Raw genomic sequence first — 22,653 nt, forward strand, 5'->3', positions numbered from 1 at the left:
TTTTGCTTTTCAGAAGTATAGGGAAAACGTTATTGCAAAAGAAATTGCAAAGGCGATGTTAAACACATAAAGGTGATACATAATAGCTTGCCAACACAACCAGAACGTGTAAAATATTGGAAGTTTAAGGGCGGCATCGGCTTATATTAAAAAATCATGACTGGATTAAATATGTGGGTATGCATTCAGGTACCTAAAATTTCATAAATCAAGCACTGCTTACCACTAAAGTAAATATTAAAATAATGCAATAAAATGAGCAACATATTAAATCATAAAACCCTTCTCCTTCAATGGTGCCATACTGTGTAACTACAGGGTACATATATAACTGAAAACTGCTTTTTAGAGCACAGCTTACACCAAAACGGGGTTAACATATTGACTGAAAAGTACTTCCATCAACACGTGCACTAACTATCACTGCAACTTGGTGTAGTATGAATTGTAAGTGGAAAACAATGACCAAAAACTTAAACCATTTGATAACTACTTAACTGCACTGCCATTTAAATCCAGTTAATATCTTTTTTAAGCCTACATATTTAGCAGCACACTCAGTAAAAATCTACAAGGAAAATGTTAAATAATATCTGGCTCAAAGAAACAGGAATAATAGGCATATAATAAGCACCTTAATTATGAAGCCATAAATCATTATGTATCACAAAATTATATCTTGAAGGATATTGAACCAAGGTGAACCAAATTGTTTTCAGTACTTGCAATATTTTTCCTTAAAATGAGACAGCATTTAAGAGAGATTCACACATTCCATCCTAAGAAAGGGATATGATAGCTTCATATCAAGTTGGATCTTTACCAATTTGGCACAGCAAAAACCATACCATGTATGTATGTACATGTAACATATCAATCAATATGATCGAATAAATTAAGTCTTTTTGAATTAAACAATCCAGGGCATTTGTACAAACATACAACAAAACAGAATATATAACTTTTAAAACAAGTAGTTGGAAAACAAACATTTCAACTCTGCTAGCTAAGAGTAAACAACATGCTCACTTACGTTCACAGCCAGACATAAAACAATCTTAATGCTACAAATTAAATCAATCGTCTTCCAAACCACCACTACATGATGCTAAACAAACCTGAGGGCATCCTAATGGACATGATTTATTCAAGGACCTGGCACATACAGTATGGAGGGTATGGCCACATGGCAGAACCAACAAACCCCCAGGCTTGCTAGAGAGCAAAACCTGACTTGTGAGAGGCAGTGAACACCGTGGGCAAGGAATATTCTTGCTCAAAGAGAGAGACTGTCCACAATGATGATTTCCAGCTCTTTGACGAGATGGAGGAAGGGGAATAAGGCACTCAACATCACCCCAACTGTGTGAATCCCTTGCCAAGCACTCTTCAACCAGTTGGGAGACCTGGATAAAGGGAATAGGATGTACAAATGTTAATTTATAATTGACTGTGAATAAATTGACAAAAAATAGTTTTGTAATCCTGGGCACTCAAGGGATATGTGGTCACCAACAATATGGCCTGAAGCCCTGGTTTCCAAGAACCATGCATTTATGACTCCTATAGACCTTAAACCATGGCTTAAAATGGGTAAGTCTGGCAATATCTTTAATCAACTGAACACTATAAGCATAATGTGTTGAGAATCTAAAGCTTTAATACTTGCTTTACATTTGATAAAACTTTTGCACTTGCAATGATTTTGCACTGAAGGGAAGAAAAGCATTGGTATCACCCATATTGTTTCCCATTGCATTCTGGTGCACCATGAGAAATTGGAGATATGTACAGCCTCCTCTGCCCACTTATAGTTGTTACACAAGCCCATTTTTGTGACAGCAGGATTGCTTGCCAGTTGACTTCACTGCAGTTTTGTGTTACTGATTTACAAACATTGTGGAGGAGCTGGGATTCAGTTGCACTCCGTGAACTCAGTATTTACATTCTGAGTAACTTCCGTGTGACCATACTGTGAAGCACGGCATCTGAAAATGTTTCTACCATCACACAGTGGCTTGATGCATCCTCGCTAATTTTCAGGACGCATCATCAATGCTTTGCATGGTAGAGAAGTACTGAATAAAGTACAGTACAACCTCGATAAAACGAGACCCCACGGTGCTCAAATATACTCTTGCTATAGCGAATTGTTGCTTTACCGGAGGTGGAGCAAGTAACAGCCAATACATCCATTGTCAACACTTTTATAGGAACAGGATTGGTGCAGTAACGGAGACATTTCTGTCTGATAAATTTGAATATAAATCCAGACGAAAGGCGATGTTTTTGTGATATAACTAAATTTCCTTACCTTAATAAAAAACGCAATGCGGAACTTGCATGGGTCCTCGATCGCTCAAAAGCTCTCACAGCTTTTGGCAACTATTACAAACAATCACAACAATTGCATCGTGTGATGCTTAGGCACCTTTGACGTCATCGAGGCTTCGTCGCCATTGGCTTGGGGGGGAGGGAGTTTTTGGTGCGCGTTAAAATTCGTTATATTTATCATTGACTATCTCACGAAGGAAAACTCAGATTTACATGTGGTTTTCTTTGTTGAATTCAGAAAATAATTTTATGTCCACCTGTGAAATAAAAATTCATACAAGTTCCTCATTCGATTAATAAGTGCCGAGCTGAATAAAAATCATGCAATGCAGTGCTTTGCCAACAATACCCCTAGGCACAACCAACGAAGCCATTTTTCTATGTAAGTTTACCATTAGCATAATGAATCTACTATTCGGATATTTTTTGCAGAATTATCAAACTATTGCTGATAAAACAATATTGCGGCCAATTAATGCCTCAAATGCTTCCATTAAGTAAAACAAAAGCAAGCTGCAAGAAACTGTGACAAATATAACACACATGGGTAATATATGCAACAAAGAAATGAAAAAGCATATCAATGGCTAAGTTCTAACAACATGCAACTCAAAAATAGCAACTTTTCAGGAGGGCAAAAAAACAATTTCTTATACTTGCACACTGAAAATAAAAACCATAAGTTCATAAAACTGGAAAAGAAGCCTTCATTTGCAAATAAAGAGTTGTTCTTTGCTTGTATTTTATTTTTTAATGTTATTACACTTTAAGATACCTGTCTCAAACCGGCTGAATTTGAGATATGTGTAGTTAGAACTTAGCCATCGATATGCATCTGGTGGACCCTTGGGCCAACAAAACTTAAATGTATGAATTCATTGATTTAGCATTCTCAATAATGACTGGCCTCGGTGGCCGGTGGCGGTGGGGTAAAGTCCTCGCCTGCCAAACCGTAGGTCGTGGTTTCGAATCCCACCTGGGTAGGTGGTTCTTATCCAGGGCATGGATGTTTGTTTTGTTTATTGTTTATCCTCCGTTGTAAAGGCCTTAAAGTGCTGTTTACGGGGCAGTTGGAAATAAATAAATAAATAAAAATAAATAAATGACTGTGAAACATGAAAAAGACTGCAGAAGTTTAAGTTAAATAAACTAAAAGCACAGCATCAGATTTTTCACGTACAGCAGACTCCCAATTATCTGGCTGCAGTATATCCGTGTTGCGGATTATCAGTGCATGATTTTCACTCTTGCTCAATATTTCCCACAATCTTTATAAAAAAAGTAAAATGGGACGCAAAATCACAGGAATTACTGCATTAATGCTAGGATACACCGGGCTTATTATTTCCAGTAGAATCCCCTTCGTAAAATGGAAGCGATCACAGGCTATACCATTTTTCTGAACTGATGGCGGCTGACCTTGAGCGTGCACGAAACCCACCCACTCTTCTAGCCAATCACAGAAGAGCGACAGGAGAAAGTGTGGAAGAGCCCGCAGTCTCTCTCCGAACTCCGTGAAGTGCACATCGCTCTCCAGCTGGCAGTGTTGCCAAGCCGAATCTTTGGAGATTGCACAGCGCTCGCTCTGCCGCCCCCACAAGTACCGTTATTCCTAAGGCTGGCAACGCCGGTCGGCCGGATGGAGGGGAGGGGCCTGGAAAAGGGTAGGGGATGGAGGGGAACGGAGAGGTGGAAGGGGCAGCGCTTCTCATTGGCTAGTTTCTATTTTCCACCCAGCCGCCACCAGTTTGGAAAAATGGTATAGCTGCATTCAAGGGAGCACTGTGTCTGTGTTTTCAAAGCCCCACACTGCACAATCGTGCTCAGTGATCAGGGATACACGTCCCACAGCAGTTGCAACCCGGGCAGCTTATTTTAAATGTTTTCCCAAAACTGAAGCCTCGAAATTAGGGGGTGGACTATAATCGGAGGGGACTATATTCGGAGAAATACAGTATTCCTCTGGCATGCAGTAAATGAGATACACATACCTGAGGAGAACATACATCTCTGGTCTCTTGTCCAAGTAATTTCCTCACCACAGTTTTTACAGCGAGTTTATCCTTTGCAACTGAGCTGACAATGGTAGACAAAATGCACAGCCGGTAAAAACTGGAAAGCACCAATGGAATTAAATTAAGATTGGGATTCTAAAAATGTGGATTAAAATGCAATAGGCTGACAGAAAATTCCACACACACAGTAAATTACTTCATAAAAATGTAAATACATGTTTCTAATGTTAGAACGTAGGTTTCCGCGGGTTAATGTAGGTTTTACATGTTTCTAAGATTAAAACTCACTAAGGTTCAGTAGCAGGCTTTAATAAAATTATGACATATGCTATAAGATGCCATATACTGGATCATATAAACCATATTAGTCAACATAGGACATTTTAGTACAGAAAGCTTGAACACAGGCCCATGGAACACAGCCCAACCAGTGGAAAACCCGAGAAACTTTTCTGCAACTGATACACCGGGAAAACCTAAGATCGTACAGTATAAAATTTCTTTGCTTCCATGATAAATTGTGACCCAAGTCTTTTTTTTACTTGAACTATGTAAAGTACGATTATGTTTACAGAAAGAAACATATTTTGCCAATGGACTACAATGACTGAATCTAATTAAGTAATAATTTATAATGACTGCGACGGTGCATATCTGAAGTTAATTTATATAATTGGTATAAAATGACTTTACCCTTTAATTATACGTAGAGCAGGGCAAACATTAAAATCTATATATAGATTACATGGTGGGAGGGGTAGGCAGGGATATAATGTCAGTAAGATCAGTAAATGTCAGTATAATGTCAGTAAGATCAGATCTTCAGGATTGAAGGACAAAAAGAAAGCATAAGCATAGTCTGAATAGAAGACATTACAGTGTCTACCAGTGACTAAACAAATAGCTAGGAAGATTGAATTTTCAGTGAAACTACACTAGAACACCCAATTCAGACAATCTCTGTAACAGTTTAGTGGGTTTTTAATACAGAGCCAAGAGAACATGATCAAGGTTCCTAAGGTTTAAAAAAATTATAGAAGTATACTCTTCGTGAGCATGAGAATTATGTACATAATAGCATTAAATATGTACTTAAATTGTATAATATTGGATAGTACCTGGCATCCAGTAGGACATCAGAGTCAGAAGAACAAGAATCCATCAGGATGGAACATGCACATTCAGGTCCCAAGTTCTCCATCATAAGAATCCCAATTTCAGTCCATGTGATAGTGGAGGGATCAGACTTGGCCACATCAGAGTTTGACGATGAAAGGCCACGAGCTATGCAGCCAAGGCAGTTCCCTTTCACAACTTCCTTCCTAAGGTCCACAAAATTTCTCCATGCCACTTCATCCATCTCTTCCAGCCATTCCTCAAGGCACCAACTGTCTCCTAAGGTGGCCAGGAGACTAAGAATACCCCACTCCCATTGCCCACGAGACTCATCCCAACTAAGTGGAGAGAGAACATCACAGATAACTGTTTTTCCCAATTCATCCCTCTTCAAAAACCCTGAGTGCAAAAACCAAACAAACCACCGCCACAGGCCTGACTCCCAGCACAACTTGAGACTATCTTCAAGATGGCCAGCTTGCCATGATTTCTTTGCAAGTCTCACAACAACACTAGCATATCTATGAGCACAGGAAGTGGCAATGCCAGGACAAGGGTAGCCACAGGAGCAGAGTGGTCGCGGAGAAGCACGTGAATTCAACTTGTTGAGGGCATCAATTACACATGAATGAGATATGCGGTCTTGAGTAATGTCAACCTCACTTAACAGAAAAGTGGAGAGTAGGGCAGAACACCAATCTTCATTTTTATTGTCTGCACAAAGCCAATATATTATGTAGAGTGAGTGTCGCAACGATACCCCTTCTTTCACCAATATTTGGGGTGCATCTTTCAGAAGCATTGAGCAATTAGATTCTCTGACCCTGTCAAATTCAGTCAGAAGGAATGGAAACGTAGCTGGTATATTTGATAGGTGACCACTTTCTGTACTTCCATTTGGTGGCTTTGTCAACCTTTCCCAAGGTTTACTTATCACCAATTCTATGACTTTGCACCATGTTAAAAACCGGCATGGGCTGCTACAATTTCCTAAGCTGGATAGAATTCTCAAAGGGTCAATTATGTCTAAGAATGGATCAAGTAAGGCACAACAATACTTGTCATCAATGAATTCTTGTTGAGAACAAGCATTTCTCAAAGCTGGGTGAGCATCTGCCTTTATAATCAAAGACGAACTAAATTTTTCTTCAAGCCATGCAGATGAATTATCAGAAGAAAGCAACACCTCAATACATTTTAATATTATTGCAATCATGCTTTCAGTAAAATAATATCGAAATGGAAACAAAAAATTTTCAGCTTTAGGCTCTTCAACTGATACTGTAACTTCTCCCATGGCATCCTTACCATTTTTCATGCTACCAGATTCCTTGTTCTTTTCACTTGAATAAGAAAGGAAGGCTTCAAATATTGAATCAAAGAGAGAATGCAGCAGAGAGAGCTCATAGCCATCACTAGCAATTTTCTTGATTTTCTCAAATAAATTTTCTAAATCCAAAACAGGATGAAATGGCTTAGCCTCTGGCAATTTGTTCATCACAGAAGATGACATGCTTCTCTTTAAAAGATGGTCACGGGCTGAAGTAATTATATCATCTTCATACACGTAAACTCCTTCATCTGAAGCTTCATTTTCCTCATCATCACAATCTTGCTCATCACATTTATCAGCCTGTGAAACTTCAACAGGTGAATCACGACTGAATGCTCTAACTAAGCCCTCTAATTCTTGCCATTTCTCCCTGATCGTCATTGTCCCTTCCACCAGCTTTTGCGAGATGGTCCCAATAGACTTGGCTTGTGACTGGATTGATTCTGCCACTGGTTTTGCCTCCTTCTCCTCAATCACTAGGCCGTTTCTGCTGTCAGACACGCTTCCTGGCTTCTCGGTACCATTACTGTCAACAGCTCCTTCTGATAGGTCAGGCAAGGATGCTGAAGGACCATCGGAGGCCAAGGAGCAAGCTTCTTTATCTTCGGATAAAGCATCCCTCTTCACTAATGCATGCTTTCTTTGATGGAAGCCTGGGGATGCACTCCTTGAACGCATGGCAGCAACACCACCATGAATGTCTCTCATACTTTTTCTACCATTAGATTCATGACCCACGTTGACATGCATTCCAGATTCCAGCCTCCGGAACATATTTATATGAGGTTGACCCCTACCCTCCAGCTTTTTTGCCAATCGTGATACCTCCTCTATTAATGGTATCATCTCCTCAGGAATGGCAGGGATGTGCTTTCCGAGGTCTGCCAGGGGTAATATGTGCTGAGCATGCTCCATAAGGTACTGAAGATGGCAGAGGCATAGGTCGGTGCAAACTTTGAAGCGGCCGGCTGAAAATAATGACTGCAAACATTCCTCAACAGTGAGAAGGGTAAGTGCCATCAATGATCCAGACCAAAGGTAGGCAATGTTACCAATAACACGAACATCAGTAGTTTCTTGATGCAATCTGCTCCAAAGGATGACACATGCATTCTCTGGATCCATAATATAAACTGAGTGCTGTTCATAAGAAAAAATGAACCTTTCCCCAATGGGAAACACTTTGGTGAAGCCAGGAACCACTGATTTCTCGAGCTGTTCAGGCTCAGAATTAACGTATAGAATAGGTACAGGAGGGACAGAAAGTACTTCAGCAAATTTGTGTGTGCTCACTACTTCTCCACCAATGCCAACCTCCCAGAGCCTAGCACCAGGCCTAGCACAAAATATCCTCACGTTCATAGCTTCAGAGTTATACATATTTGGATTTATATCTGCTGGCCCATCAGCACACACATTTTCATCAGACACTGGAGAGCTACTTCGATCAACTTCTTGAAAACAAGCCCCGAAAGTACCATTTCTAGGCTTGCTTCCAATTTTCCTGTATTGTTCTTGAGCAGTATCACATATAAATGAACGAGTCAATGTTGACACAAGCAGAAGATTTCCATGAAGATCCATTTGGACAATTTTTGAATCTAATTCCATGAGGGTGAATGATGGGGCTTGAAAAATAGTTTTGGCCTGAAATGGCACATACAAGAAATCATCACAATACAGAACATATTAAGCATCATGATTAAAATGTGGACATAAAAACAAGAAATTAAACTGTGATTATCAAGGGCACTAAAACTGATATTAACCAATTCATGTTATGAGAATACATGTGTTACCACTACAGTGGTAATTCTTTAGATTCCTAAAAATGTTACCTAAAATAGACGTTTGGCCCATACACATGTATCTATTTCTGAGACATATTTTTGAAATATTCAAGTTTAAGAGAAGAGTCAAAAATGAAGGTCCTCACCAAAAGACGATAAACAAATGCAAACAAACTAAGTACAAGGATGAGCAAATAAAATTCAAGTCTTCCATTCAAGTGCTTCTGAAAACTTAATTCATTTGTGCCTGGTGTTGGGTGATAAAAGAATTGAGGACTAGATAGAATCATGTATATTTTAATGCCTGTGAAAAGACATTGCCAGCAATACCTTCAAATGTATTTAGGTATTACCCTGTCATATTTTTTTATAAAAAAAAACTATTTTTTCAAAAATTTGTGGGAAAAAAGTTGTAGTGATGACTACATTTACGTTCAATACTTATGAAGCATTTTGAAGAAAAATACCTGTTATTTCACTGAGATTATGAAAAATTTTGAATGAAAACTTTAAAATCATGAATTCAGGGAAAGGATTTAGATATGAACTAAATAAAACATACCATAAAAAATGAGACACTGACGACAGATATCTTTCCCTTGTCATCACCGATGTACAAATCACTGGTTCTCAAGTGCCATTGAAAAGCAGTGATCTGTGCTCCACGATGATCAGAAGACACTTGCACTTTTCTGACTCCTCCACTTCCATCTTGCCCAACGTTGTGGTCAACTAGGAAAACGAATCCTTTTACTGTAGAGAAGGCAAACATGCTCTCGTTTGGTGACACTGACACTTGCGTGACTGCTCCCTCCTGAAAAGAATAGCATTATGATAAGAATAGCATTATGCTCAGAAAACTAGTCAGGTACCCCTCATTAAAATACACTCCACCCTTTAGTCACACCTATAAACTTCAAGTTGAGATACAGAGACAAGTTTCAGATTGAGGGAGTACTGAGCAGAAAGGCCAAAGTTAAAATCTGTATTTGAAGGAGAATGTTCCATAGGGGAGGGAAGAGAAGGAGGAGGATAGGAAATAAGTGATAGAAATAAAGGTAGTAGACTTCATTGTGAATTGAAAAGGGAGATCCGATCTACGAGGGGAGACAGACTGAGCTACCTGAAAAACACTTAAGTAACCTACCTTAATCAGTATTATAGTTTAGTAATAACACCTAGAGTAGCAATTGTGAGCTTAAGAGGTGATAGTGCAATTGCAAATAATGGGAGTCGTGGAGGATGGTCGATGTGATCCAAAGCAAACCTCTCACTAGCAGACAATCTTTCAAATTAATACTTAATAACACTGAAATTTTCACAGCTGGAAGGTCCAAAACTGGGAACCTCATTATCCAATGATAATTTTGGTAGTTTGATCTTGGTAACTAGACACATGTGATAGAGCTATCACATAGCTCTGAATTATTGAAAGCACTGAATTAGGGGAAATGTGCATTTATCAATTTCAATCTCCCAGTTTTGTACGAGAGAAAGATTTAAAATAAAGGGGAATGAAACTCGACAAGCTGGAAGTGATCAACAGATGGGAGCTTAGTGGAAGCCAGGAACAGGAATGAGCTGGTGATGACCCGGAATTCACAAGAATAGGCTATTTCAGCGTGACTTCAGTAAATATCTCCAGGATTTGAATTCTCTGCGTGCTTCATGGGTTGCATCTTTCAAGAAGAGACATTGAATAGTGCAACATAAAATAACATACTATGTGTCAGTGAGCGAGCAAGCGTCTGCTGAAGAAATATTGCAACCATCAATGACATTTCAGAAGCAAACAAAAAGCCTAATCTCCAAATATAATAGGGATTTCGCAAATAATACAGACCAGACCGGGTTTCTGTACAGATGGATATAAAGAAAACGCTCTCCAAAATAGGAGATAAAATTGTTCAGGTGGCTCTTGGGAGCGTGATCAAAATAACACACCTACATACAGCGCAGTCTGCTATTAACATTTAAAATTTCACTCTCCAGTTTCTTCACATATCCGCGGACCAAAACACCTCCAGGTTCTAAAATGCGCAATAAAAACTTTAAGAAAGCAGCTTCCTAAAGTTTTTATTGCGCATTTTAGAACCTGGAGGTGTTTTGGTCCGCGAATATGTGAAGAAACTGGAGAGTGAAATTTTAAATGTTTCTGCTTTGTATTCTAAATCTGGAAAACTTGAGACTGGGTTGTATTTCAAGTTTTTAAAAAATGTTCTCCAGCCATACGTTAAGAAAAACACATTTTTATAGCTCATTGACTCTTGGGGGACAAACAAATAGTGCCATTTATGATGAACTTTTTATCGTCAAGGAAGGAAAACCGATATGCAGCACAAAAATTATACCACCGAAGTGTACATCTGTCTGCCAACACTGCGATGTATATTTTTACGGGCACGTATAGCAGTTTATTGCACGAATCCAGAACTGCACCTTCCTCCTTCTAGAGAAAATAGAGATTTCTTCACGTAAGGATGGAATAAAAATCCATTCAATCATGCATCATCAGTTGTCCTCACCAACGTTCAATGATATGCTGAGGTATGCATGGTATGCCCCAGAGTTAGTAGAGAATAGAATTGTTTTTAAAAACTTAAGGGAAATACGTTTCCCTGAAGACTTAAAGAAACCCAAGTGCGAATGCTCAGGTAGCAGTTTTATAGAATGAGCATGGTGCTTTACAATTTTGTGCTTCTCTTGTTTTTATGACAATCATCATCCAAATTCCTGTAAAGGGGCGAAGTAATAAATAAGTAATGAAAAATTGGAGAAGACAGTGCCAATTTCAGTATCTTTCAATTTTATATTTTGGTGCCTTATATTATGGAAGTATTTCCTCCAATTAATGGTCCTTTATACGACAACAATTTCTCGTGGGCACAAGGTCTAATGAAAGGAAGAGAAATCCCATTAATATCGTGCTGCGGGAAAAAGTCTTGAACCCAGGTCTTTCAAAACGAAAACGTGGTACGCTGCCACTAGGCCAAATCGGCATTGAAACAATGGGCAAATTTTTTAAATTAAATTCAATGTGATCGTATTTTTTAATTTTTAAAGGCTTTCTCTCTCAAACCCTAGTGTATATGGACAAAACCATTCAACAGTATTCCTATCTAAGTGCCTACTTTCAAGTAAAAAAGGTTTCATCTTCTTTCTTGACATCACTTATGCACAGCCTCCTTGTCAGTTCTGTGATGAGATTGAGTGGAAAATCTAATGAACTATGTATATCAAATAGCTAATTCATCTCGCTTCTTTTTTCTATACCTAATTTCTGTACCTAACTGGGTAAAGAAAAAAGAAATCACTTGTACCCCTTGGCTTCCAAAGTACTCATACGACTCTTTGTATGCACTAATTCATAGAAAACAATTCAGTCTGTTAGTCAAATGAACCATTGACCATTTTTGCATTATGTACTATGAAAACAAACAATTTAATATAAAAGGAAGTAAGAAAGCAGCAGTAATGAAAATTTCAGGTTTTTTAGCCTGGTAACTAGTATATAAATACAGTATTATACGTTACAAATATTGTCTTCAACTGCTACAATAAAATACATGAATGAGCCAAAATGAGTCATGGAAGAAGCTTAGACTTTTAATTCTCTTAAAAAAATAGGTTATTTCATGCCTTATCAAAAATGTAAGATCTATATATGGTGTGCCCATTTTGAAATGGTTATAGAAATGGTGGTAAATTTTTCAACAAAAAATATCGGACTGATGGTTATCAATTACTATACCAGCAAATATACTCATTTTTTTCTAACTATATATGGCCAAACTCAAAGCCAATGGGCCTTCTATACCTAAACAACCACACCATGGCACCCATGAATTTGGATTGATGTCTAGAAACATTTGATCCCCTCACCAAGGTATGAGTAATCCCATATATTTATTACCTAGTTTCAATAGCTTTTCAGTGACATCCTCTACAACAGTAGGAGGCTTCTCAATTTCTTCCAATCTCAATTCACACTTTTCAAGGTGCAATGTTATTCTCTAAAAATTCTTTCCTATCTGTTCAACCATAAGTAAATTTGGATTTAATATGTTTCCATCATTAAAAGATATTAGAGAAAATATTGCCATGCCATGACCATTGGCAAAAGTGTTAAGTCATTATAAATAGAAAAGAATACTTTTAAGTCTAACAAGAATGACCCTACAATAGCCCAGCCGGGTTTCATCACAAATTCTATCATCAACCCAGACAGCACCGAGAAGTTATGTACACGTGTTTTTTTGGTGTAAATGCGGTGTAAAAATAAAACTCGGATATTATCATAATAAATCCCGTGTATAGAAGTATTCTACATTTAAACGCACATTTTGCTATACTTTCGTAATGAAATCCATTCATGCCATAATTTTTATGTTTTTTAAATTGCTTGCGTGCTTCCAGATAGGCAAACGTATAATTTTAAAAATATATTTATTTAAATACGTCCGTGACTTGATCAAATGACTGGATCTTCCTTTCAAAAATTGCCACCTTGATAAATATTGTTTCAGATGTAAATTGATGAGCGTACTTAATATTGGCGCATAATTCTTTTTACAATAAAAGAAGATAATGTTTTTCGTGATATTTCTGATATTTCGTGATGGTGATGATGCTGATGGTAGCAGACATGTTGGACTATGAGTTCTTGTTAGCACCGTGTGTGGCGCTCCGTGTCGCTGGATAAACACAAGGACAAGGACGCAAGATGCAACGATAAAACCTCAGGTACCACAACGCGCTAATATTGCAACCTCTGCCGTCTACTGCTCCTTGCTGCTTTCATAAAAAGGTGAGTTATCAATTTTTTATGCGACTTACATTTGTTTGCCATACGTAATCTTATAAATGTGACCTCTACCGTGAGGTTCGTGATGTCATGAAAATGGCCGAAGGACGCCATTAGGTAATAGCGCATTTGTAGTTCTATTATTCATATTCTATTCTGTTATCCTTGGGATTTTTATTGGATCTAAATTTATAATTTCTCATCTGTGTGATATAAATACTTAATATACAGCTGGGATTCGGCGGTATTCGTCTTCGGTTCCACTTCGACGCTATCTTCGTCCGGTGATAGGTATATTTTTCATAAATCTTTGAGCGTCAAAATTCCAAGTACCCTTTAAGTAACTATGTTAAGGTTCTTGGCTGATTCTATGGTTTCAATTTGCTTCGATTTCGATTCACATTTATTTATCATACGTAGTTAACTTTACAAATGTGTTGCTTTCCCTGAGGTGGTGGCGTCATGAAAATGGCCGAAGGTTCATTGTCAGCCTTCCTTTTTCTTAGCCATTGCTAATAAAATATTCTACTGTTTCATCCACTGAGTTTTTATTGGCTCTTAATTCATTATTGCTCATCCGTGTGGTTTAATTACCACAAGTAGAGCCGTTATTCGACGCAATTCATGTGTTTGCCGGGAGATTTATTTGTGTTATAATTTTGGGCGTCAATTGCTGACTTTATTGGGCTATTTGGTCCGGATTTTTCAATTGATATTTTGGAGAATCAAGTATATGAGTGCTAGTGTGTAGCATGTTGCCACGACGATTTAACGTCGCTGTTAATATGCTCGTGAATGGTTAAAAAATGAAAGCTTTTTTCGTTGCTGTTATTATCATTTGTTACGGTGATATTTGTTATAATATAAGCTAATTACATTTCGTTAATTTCGTAGTAACACTCGAAAGTAATCCTGATAGAAAGGTGTTAATTATTTTTTTATTTACAATCTCGTGCCAAGGTTTTATGAATTTTAACCCACATTTTCATTCACACATATATACCCTTGAATGGATCCAAAATAAGTATTGTAAATTACTTGATTACAATATTGAGAAAATACTGCAGAAAGACCCAGGATGCTATAGATATGTGCATTTATTGAATTTGCAAGCTCCCTCAAATCGTAGAAGACAAATTGGAATGTTCAACTTAAATGGCATATTGTTGGATAAGATCAAATTCACTGATTTGTTTTCTTTTATAACTTTTAGAGTTCCAAACATCAATACAAAAATTTCGCCCCATTTTTGTGTCCATTATTACCTGCCATCGAACTACACCAAAACACTGCAATTTATGTTGTAATAAATTTGATCTCTCTCATTCTTCTTCCTCAAGTTCTAAGAAATATAAATAAAATAATGTAACTGTGTGATATATCAAAATGTTGCTCTCTGTCAATATAAACTTTTTTTTGCATTTATCTTTTTCTTGAGTATAGATTTAGTAAAAATATCATCAAATTAATTAAACACTCAAGTGTACTCATTTTAGAGAAGGGTGGGTGGAGATGGACTCACTACTTGTAACTTAGTCTCATCCACATGAGAATACTATGAATAGGATTGGAGGCAAGACTGAGGCTGGTATAATGAAAAAGTATTTTCTGAGGCATGCTCACTTATGAGCCAGCAAAGGTCACAGCATACTCTAGTCTTCTGCTCTGTTAAATATAGAAAGTTCACGGCAAGAGGATTGTTTCCTGATGATTAGGACATATTTCAGTTCATATATATTTAACCCATTGGCTTAAAGAGACGGCGATTCGCCGGCCTACGGGACTTTGCCGTAAACTAAAGAGCCGGCGATTCGCCGGTTGAATGCAGCGCTGTCTTTCAACACGCCTAATTAATTAACGGAATAAAATATTTGGATGAAATCTTAACATTTGTATCACAGAAACATTGTTCTTTAGGTCAAATGCATTTGCAGCTACCATTTTACAGTATTTTTACTCTTTACCTCGAAATGTGTAACTGCCATTTTTTAGGGGTGCGTCTTTCCGCCAGTTATCTTTACTCACAGATGAAGGCCTACCCGTTGCCTTTCATTGGCACTTATTATTCACTGTTTATGCAATTGTTTTGAAAGTGATTACCTTAAGTATTTATCGGAGGCGATTTTTTGCCTGTCTTTTCATCTCTGCTGACGATAAGAAGGACGCATAAACGAGACGACTTCGTTTTCGTGGAATCTGACGCACCCATTGAAATGACTGAAATTTTGCTTCGTGCGTTTATGACAAGACTGACTGACGGCTGTAATTATATTACTTTGTAATGTCTAGTTATCAATTTCACGATTGACTTAGTATTATTGCCTTGCAAGTGAGCAGTTCATTTCGGATTATGAACCTCTCTTTCTCCCGCAGATGGCCGCAGAGGCCCGTCTCCCTTTCAAAATCACCTATCGGTTTACTATCAATGCTGACGTAGTGTTGTGTTTCACTTCCACTGCAGGTGCCTAACCTGATCCTTATACAGGTGTTTTATTTCTTTATACTTTGCTCACAATTGTGTTTTGATATCGGATTCATGTGTCTGGCAATATAATACGCAGTTATTTGAGAACCTTCTTTTCTGGGTTGAAAATTGGTGAGAAGCAATTACTTTGTTATCGTTCACTTTTTCTATCAATTTGCTTCTTACTCAGACCTTTGTTGCTCACGTTACATTATCAGAACTAATCACATTGTAAGACATTCTTCTTTTCTCAACGGCTATATAAACCCTGGGTTTGGAATTCAGATGGTCAGTTCGGAAGCACGTAAGGCTTTATTTCGTCGGTGTTTGTGCTCCTTGCGAAAATTGCAAGCAGAAAAATGGATTACTTTGAGAGTACCGATATCGAGAATGCTTTGTTTGAGAGTAATATGAGTAGTGGTGATGAAGATTCGTCCGATGAGCGTGAGAGCACCAATGAAACCGCGGACTGTGAGAGGACTCTAGTGAAGAAGAGGTTGAGCATCAACCAGTAAAGAAAAAAAGTAAAGGAAGACAGCTGAATGTGGAATACATGTAATAACCTCGTGAAAAAGTTTAATTTTTGTGGTGCACCTGACATGAACTCGAGAGTGCTTCGGCATTTACCGGAAAATGCCAATGAACCGGATTTTTTTACGCTTTTTTGCAACCTGGCTTTTGGGAGTTGATCTGCCAAGAGACTAACAGATTTGCTGAAACTTTTTTGAATGCAGCGATGAATCGCAGAAGTAGTTTGATGGGCGAATGGTTTCCAACCACTGCTGAAGAATTACGAGCATATTTTGCATTGTGTGTTTTGATGGCACAGGTGAAGAAAAATAAAATTCAAAAGTATTGGAGTCTGTGAGCGGTCACTGAAACTCCTTTCTTCGGTAAAGTAATGCCCTATCGACGCTTTCTATTGCTGTCTAAATTTTTGCATTTCACTGATAATTCAACTGTCGATGAAAATGACAGGCAAAGAAAGATTTCTCCCATCAGTCAGTACGTGAACAAAAGTATTTCAGTTATATATTGCCCTTCACAAAATCTTGCTGTCGATGAAAGCCTTATGAAGTTTCGCGGCAGACTTAGTTTTAGAAGTATAACCCCAACAAGAGAGATAGATTTGGGATAAATGTTTACAACATTTGTGAAAGTTCCTCAGGATATTGTCTCCAGTTTGAAATATAGTGAAAGTCGGTGGGAGTGTGAGCAGTGCTGTGTTGCTCTTCAAATACCCGAATGCTTCAAGGATTTTCATACCATAAAACCATGAAGATAACGAAATTTACATTAAATAGTATTAGTTTATATTATTTTTCAGAGTACCCACCAACCAGAAAAATACATTTAACATTAAATACGCATAAAAACAAAGTATGATGGCAACTTTCACTCAAGGAACTGATAAGTCAAAATTTGTTTTACAGATTTCCTGAAATGAATTCAACGTTTGATTGTTTCCATATCAGTGACTTGATCACTGTTAAAAAGAAATACATATAAAAACACACATATCACTATTACTTTTTCCAATTTTACCTTCGAAATTTCACTTTGTTGCATTATTACAACAATTGTTGTAAAAAGTTACAATTTTGCTATTGTTAATAATATCGCTTTGTAAATTCAAAATTCTTCTAACAAAAAACTAAATAACGTTCAAAATTGTTTCATTGTAGTCAAGTGAAATTTTCAAGTAAATAGCAACATTATATGCGTAGATAAAAAATATTATTCATTTAAAGAATTTGGCTGAAATAAATCGTAATCCTCGGTAAGGGAAACGCTCAAAAAATACTAAGCCAATGGGTTAAGAGTTGGTTAGATTTCAATATTATATGTAGGGTCATCAGCCTTGCTGCAAATGACTGTACTTTTTTAATTGGTGAGGTACTAGACGTGCTCCTCATATTTTTAATAAAAAACTATTCTGAGATACTAAAATACCATTTCTTATATATATCACTGTGTCTCGTTTTCTCTTGTGAATATTGATCTAAGTGATGGCATGACATGGTGTAAAGAAATAATTTTGAGACCATATATGTAATCATAAAAATGTTTTAATGTGTCCTTTGCATTTATAAATCTAGGAAGCTCCATAGGAAACATTGGTTACGGTCGTTTGATGGAGGAGGATAAACATTCAAAGCTGGCTGATATAAGCTGGCCGTAGGAAGGAGTCTGGTGAAATGGGTATAGACCATACTCTGTGGCGTGATGTGGAATACAGGTACCAAATACTTATTCAAAAGTTATATCTCAGGGAGGGAGTTGGCACTTAGTTTCACATGATGCCTAAATATTGTAATATAAAATTGTTTGTTAGACCAGTTTGCACCAGGTTCCATATTTTATAACTTTTTGTTGTGTTCATCATGGCATCTTTGTTGGAACGCTTACTAGTTGTAGGCTTTGCAATGTCATTCGTCATTGCATGTGAAAAAGATTGTTCATATGCTATAAGTATTGCTTCTGCATTAAAAGGTATTAGCACATAAATGAAGTGATTGATAGCTTTGCTACTTCAACAATAATTATGATTTTTATTTTTTTTCAGGGATGAATTGGCATTGATGAGTGCTAGTACGAAGATAAAAACATGTTAGCATGGTATGGTAGTCCAGAACAATGTTGACTCCTTAAGACATTTAAATTTATGATTTTTTACATATTTTGTTACATTTTTCATTTAAGTACTTGAAAATTAATTACAATTTTGTTTACCTGCATGTGTTCCTATATACTCTTTGATACTTTGACACTTTGATACCAATTTCATAGGAGTAGAAGTCCTAATTATTGAGTGTTGCTTTCTGTCCCGTCTTAGATTTTATTTTCAGTCACTGTGTGGTTTTTGCGGAGGATATGTCAATTCTAGGGTTTCTTTGAAATGAGATGGGGTTGAGTAGGTTCCGGGAATGACTTGGGTGTTGAATTAGGTCGCGAAGTACCACCAACAGGATTTTCGTACAGCTCTGATAAATTTAAGCTGGCTGTTTTTTTGGATTCAATTTTTTAGCAATATCTTTTGGGTTATACCCATACAGATGTGAAGTTTCAACACATGTCTTATTAAGGTTTGCTGGCTGCTCATTGACAGCATCATAGTGTTCGTGATCAGTTTCGTCATTCATTGATTCGTCAACATTCTCTGGGTCAATGATGATTTGTGTTTGAAAAGCTTTTTCAAAGATGAAGTCCACGTCATTGAACTCTTCCAGTATAAAGGGAAAGATTTCTGCTACACTGAATCCTGAAACACCATTTTGCATTGTTGGGATCTTAATATACGCTTCATGAATGTCGCAACAAGGATGAAAGTTTTTTCAGGGTCAAAGTTATGTCGTTTACTGAAATCTTCTGGAGGTCATCAATCCATAAGGGCCTGTCCCTTTGTAAATTAAACACTTTCTTGAGAGAATCATAAAAAAATCCAAAGGCTGTGATTATGCGGGGGTATAAAGACAACATGAACATGATTACCTCTATGGAATTCATAGCTATCAAGAGAGATTTGACTTTATGGTTGTCCATAATCAATTACACATGAACTTTCATAGTTGATTTTTTTTATCCATGAAATTTTTTAGCCTATCTGCAGAGAGTTCTTCATTTGCCTATCTGTTATCAGAGCATTAGTAGATTTAGTCTATCTGGGTTAGTACTCTTTTGTATCTTAAGGAGGCCAAATAACCGTGATGATGAAGGGTTAATATTGATAAAACTCTGTGGAATGTTTGCACTATTTGATAAAATCATGTTTTTTCTGCCTGTCAGTGGGAAGTAACAATTGTTGAGCTCTTGTTTCATTTGTCTCTAGTACATATATTAAAGATTCACAATCATTATCCTCATTGAATTGTTGACATTGTCATGGCACTCTTTTCACTCTTATATAACCAAACTGTTTCCTTTGTCTCTGCAGGTGATAGTATGGTCCTCGTGTTTACAAAGAAGTATAATTCTTTTGATTGTTCTTTCTTTATTTGATGGTATGGGATCACAGGTATGGTTTTTCCTATTAATGAAGCCCTTTTTGTGATTGTAGATGCTACTGAGTATTTGATAGTGAGTGGTTCATTCCACAATGAAGTTTCACAGACCGACTGTAATTCACTAAGGATTTTAAGTCTCTTGATTGCTGGGGATGCGAATGAAGTCTCATGTATGCTTTGTTTATTCTGTATTTCGTATGCTTTGTTTTGTATTCTGCCATTCACCTAATAGTGTCCAAATAAATTTTTCTTAAATTGAAGTGTCATTAAATTTTTAATCTGCATTTGAAAGGTTTTCCCATTTACTTGGTTGAAATAAGTCACCTAGCATTAGGTGGGCTTCTTCAGTGATCACCATCATTAATGGGTGAGTTTTTCTGTGTAAGTCCTCATGCTTAGGAATGGTAAGCATTCCTCATCCATGAGATGTCGGACGCCAGTGGCAACCAAGGGGAGTTGGGTAAGTATGCATTGTTTGCCCCCTGGGGAGCAAAATCAACCACTTGGGATATTAATTTAATAGTTCGGGGGAAGTTAGTGTCTATAGGGTCTAGATCTATACGAACTTATAGATCCAGGATAGTTTTAGTTGACCTCTTAATTGTAAGTTTAGGGGGTTGCATTGATTGTGAATTCTACTACTTGCTTTCATTGTATTAAACACCATATCACATTAAATGGTGCATTTTGAGAGGATCACGTTTGTTTACAGGAATGCTGAAGGACCTTCTTCCAATGAAAAAACATAGCGGTACAGCCTTCGAAATGCACCACTTTAAATGTACTCACTGGTAAACTACAAGCTTCCGCTTTTTATGCATTCGGGGTCATAGGTGGTTTCTGGTGATCGTTCATTGAATTTACTAATCTTTTTGGGTGAAAATTAAACTTTGTCATTCAACAGAATATATTATTAGGTTATATAGATCACCCTATAGATACTTCATGGAATTTGCATTTTGGATGAAAAAATTGAACTTTGTTATTCCACAGATAAAAAATTAAACTTTGTAATTCCACAGAAATCAGTGTAATTGCAAAGTTTATTTTTTGATCTGTGGAACAGCAATGTTTATTTCATCCTAATCGTTCAGGTTCGAGTAATTGTCAAGAGCGACCTATCGATGAGTCAATATATATCGCCAAGAGCGACCTATCGATAGCTCGATATAATCGACCAATCGATTTGGCTGCAGCGATAGTACTGCCAACTAGCGGCCATATTTGAAAGTAACTCAATGTTGCGACGGTGGCGTCGCCCTCGGGAATCGTGGTACTACGTGGGACCTATGGAATAATATACGGATAATACTCGTGTATACACCAGAAATAGCGGACATAGTACCGGAAATACACCGCAATTACACCAGTCCTACACGAGTAGAAACGGGATATACACGAGTTTTTACCCGTGTTTTATCACGATTTTACACGGGTTTCGCACTGCTTGTGCTGTATGGGAACCCATGGGAATTTTACGAGTTCAGTAGCAAACTGCAGCATAAGAAAGGAAAAAGTAAAATACCCCGCCTACGTAACTCGGAAAAACACCAGCTCTGATTAGCGCAATGATCTTTAGTTAAAAATGTACAGACAGAACAGCAAGAAAGGCATGTAATTACTACGGTCTCCCAAACAAATCTGTAGCGGTTTAGTTCATAGGTCGAATATATAATTTAATAATAATGCATTATGGCTAAGGGGGCAGTTACGCAACAGTTTATCACTACACTATTTTAAGGTTTAAAAATTTCCATAGGCACAGGTTAGATAGATAAGTAAAACATAAAACATTAACATGATAATTATTACAATTCCTTTACCGTATTTGGAATCAACTGAAGAAATATGCATGGCTTTCGTTGAAATATATAGATTCCTCCGCTAGTAGCACCGAGAACAATGAATCTTTGCGAGGCGTCGAAGCACGTGTACTGTGGGAACCAGATAAAATGTTACAGAAAAAAGCTTTATTAAAACAAATATTTCATGGAACTTCAGTGCCTTCACTTAAGTGTGTCTGGAAGAACTTACCTTAATCCGTTGCGATGATTTCACTGGAGAGGATAATGGAGACAAATCTTCCAATTCAACTAAAACGTAAGGCTGAACTTCCATGGGCAAAATATTTAATTGCAGTCCCACAAGTATTATTTATGCGTGCATCAAGATAGGCACACAAAATGCTAACTTACAACACTGAAAACAGATAAAAATATTCCTCTCCTTCGGTTGTGATATTCTCTTTTCCAAATATATATTCAATATTCATCGCTCACAAAATAATAATTCAAGATCACAGCAAATGAGTGTTGCACTTAACGCAACTATTAGCTCGCGTACATCTTGAGGACTTTTGGTCGTGTGATCTGTTCAGTTGATTTCATTCAAATCCAATCCATTAGACATATCGAAAAATCGAAACCATATAATCTATATATAATATACGGGAACGATATATCGCACTTAGTTTTTGATGGAACGAACATGTGTGGACCACAATCAGAGAATTGACTGGCGGTGGTCAATGAATTTAGAAAAATCGTGAAAAAATAAGCATTAGTTCAGGAAAAAATAATATTCCAGTACCTTTAAATAAGGGGAATATTTATTCATCGCGCGCAGCGTTATATCCACGAAAAATTTTCCGATTTCACTAATGACTTTCTTTGTTTTATAAGTACCTCAGTCATTGCTAAGGCTTCTTCAACATTTCTCATTTCACTTAAGCAATATAAAAATTTCAGTTGACCGTTTGAGTCGAAGACAGACTAATTCAGCTTTAAATCTGAG

The 22,653-nt window shown here is 37.2% G+C and overlaps 1 protein-coding gene and 1 long non-coding RNA gene across 2 annotated transcripts; one reads left to right on the top strand and one right to left on the bottom strand.

Annotated features, from left to right (window-relative positions):
- Nucleotides 1-267: 267 nt before the first annotated feature.
- On the bottom strand, nt 268-22,270 carry LOC124162439 (Hermansky-Pudlak syndrome 5 protein homolog). The gene is made up of 6 exons (XM_046538978.1): nt 21,895-22,270; nt 21,684-21,794; nt 9,151-9,402; nt 5,468-8,445; nt 4,326-4,446; nt 268-1,406 (listed from the first exon to the last, which is right to left on the bottom strand). Exons 1-6 carry the CDS (start codon nt 21,976-21,978, stop codon nt 1,077-1,079), a joined length of 3,876 nt encoding a protein of 1,291 aa, XP_046394934.1. The 5' UTR covers nt 21,979-22,270; the 3' UTR covers nt 268-1,076.
- LOC124162441 lies at nt 13,241-20,120 on the top strand. Its single transcript, XR_006865562.1, has 3 exons — nt 13,241-13,395; nt 17,956-18,095; nt 18,423-20,120. It is a non-coding gene; the product is annotated as an uncharacterized LOC124162441 (long non-coding RNA).
- Nucleotides 22,271-22,653: the final 383 nt, after the last annotated feature.

The sequence above is a fragment of the Ischnura elegans genome, chromosome 7 (genome assembly GCF_921293095.1).
Source record: "Ischnura elegans chromosome 7, ioIscEleg1.1, whole genome shotgun sequence".
NCBI classification, from domain to species: Eukaryota; Metazoa; Arthropoda; class Insecta; order Odonata; family Coenagrionidae; genus Ischnura; species Ischnura elegans.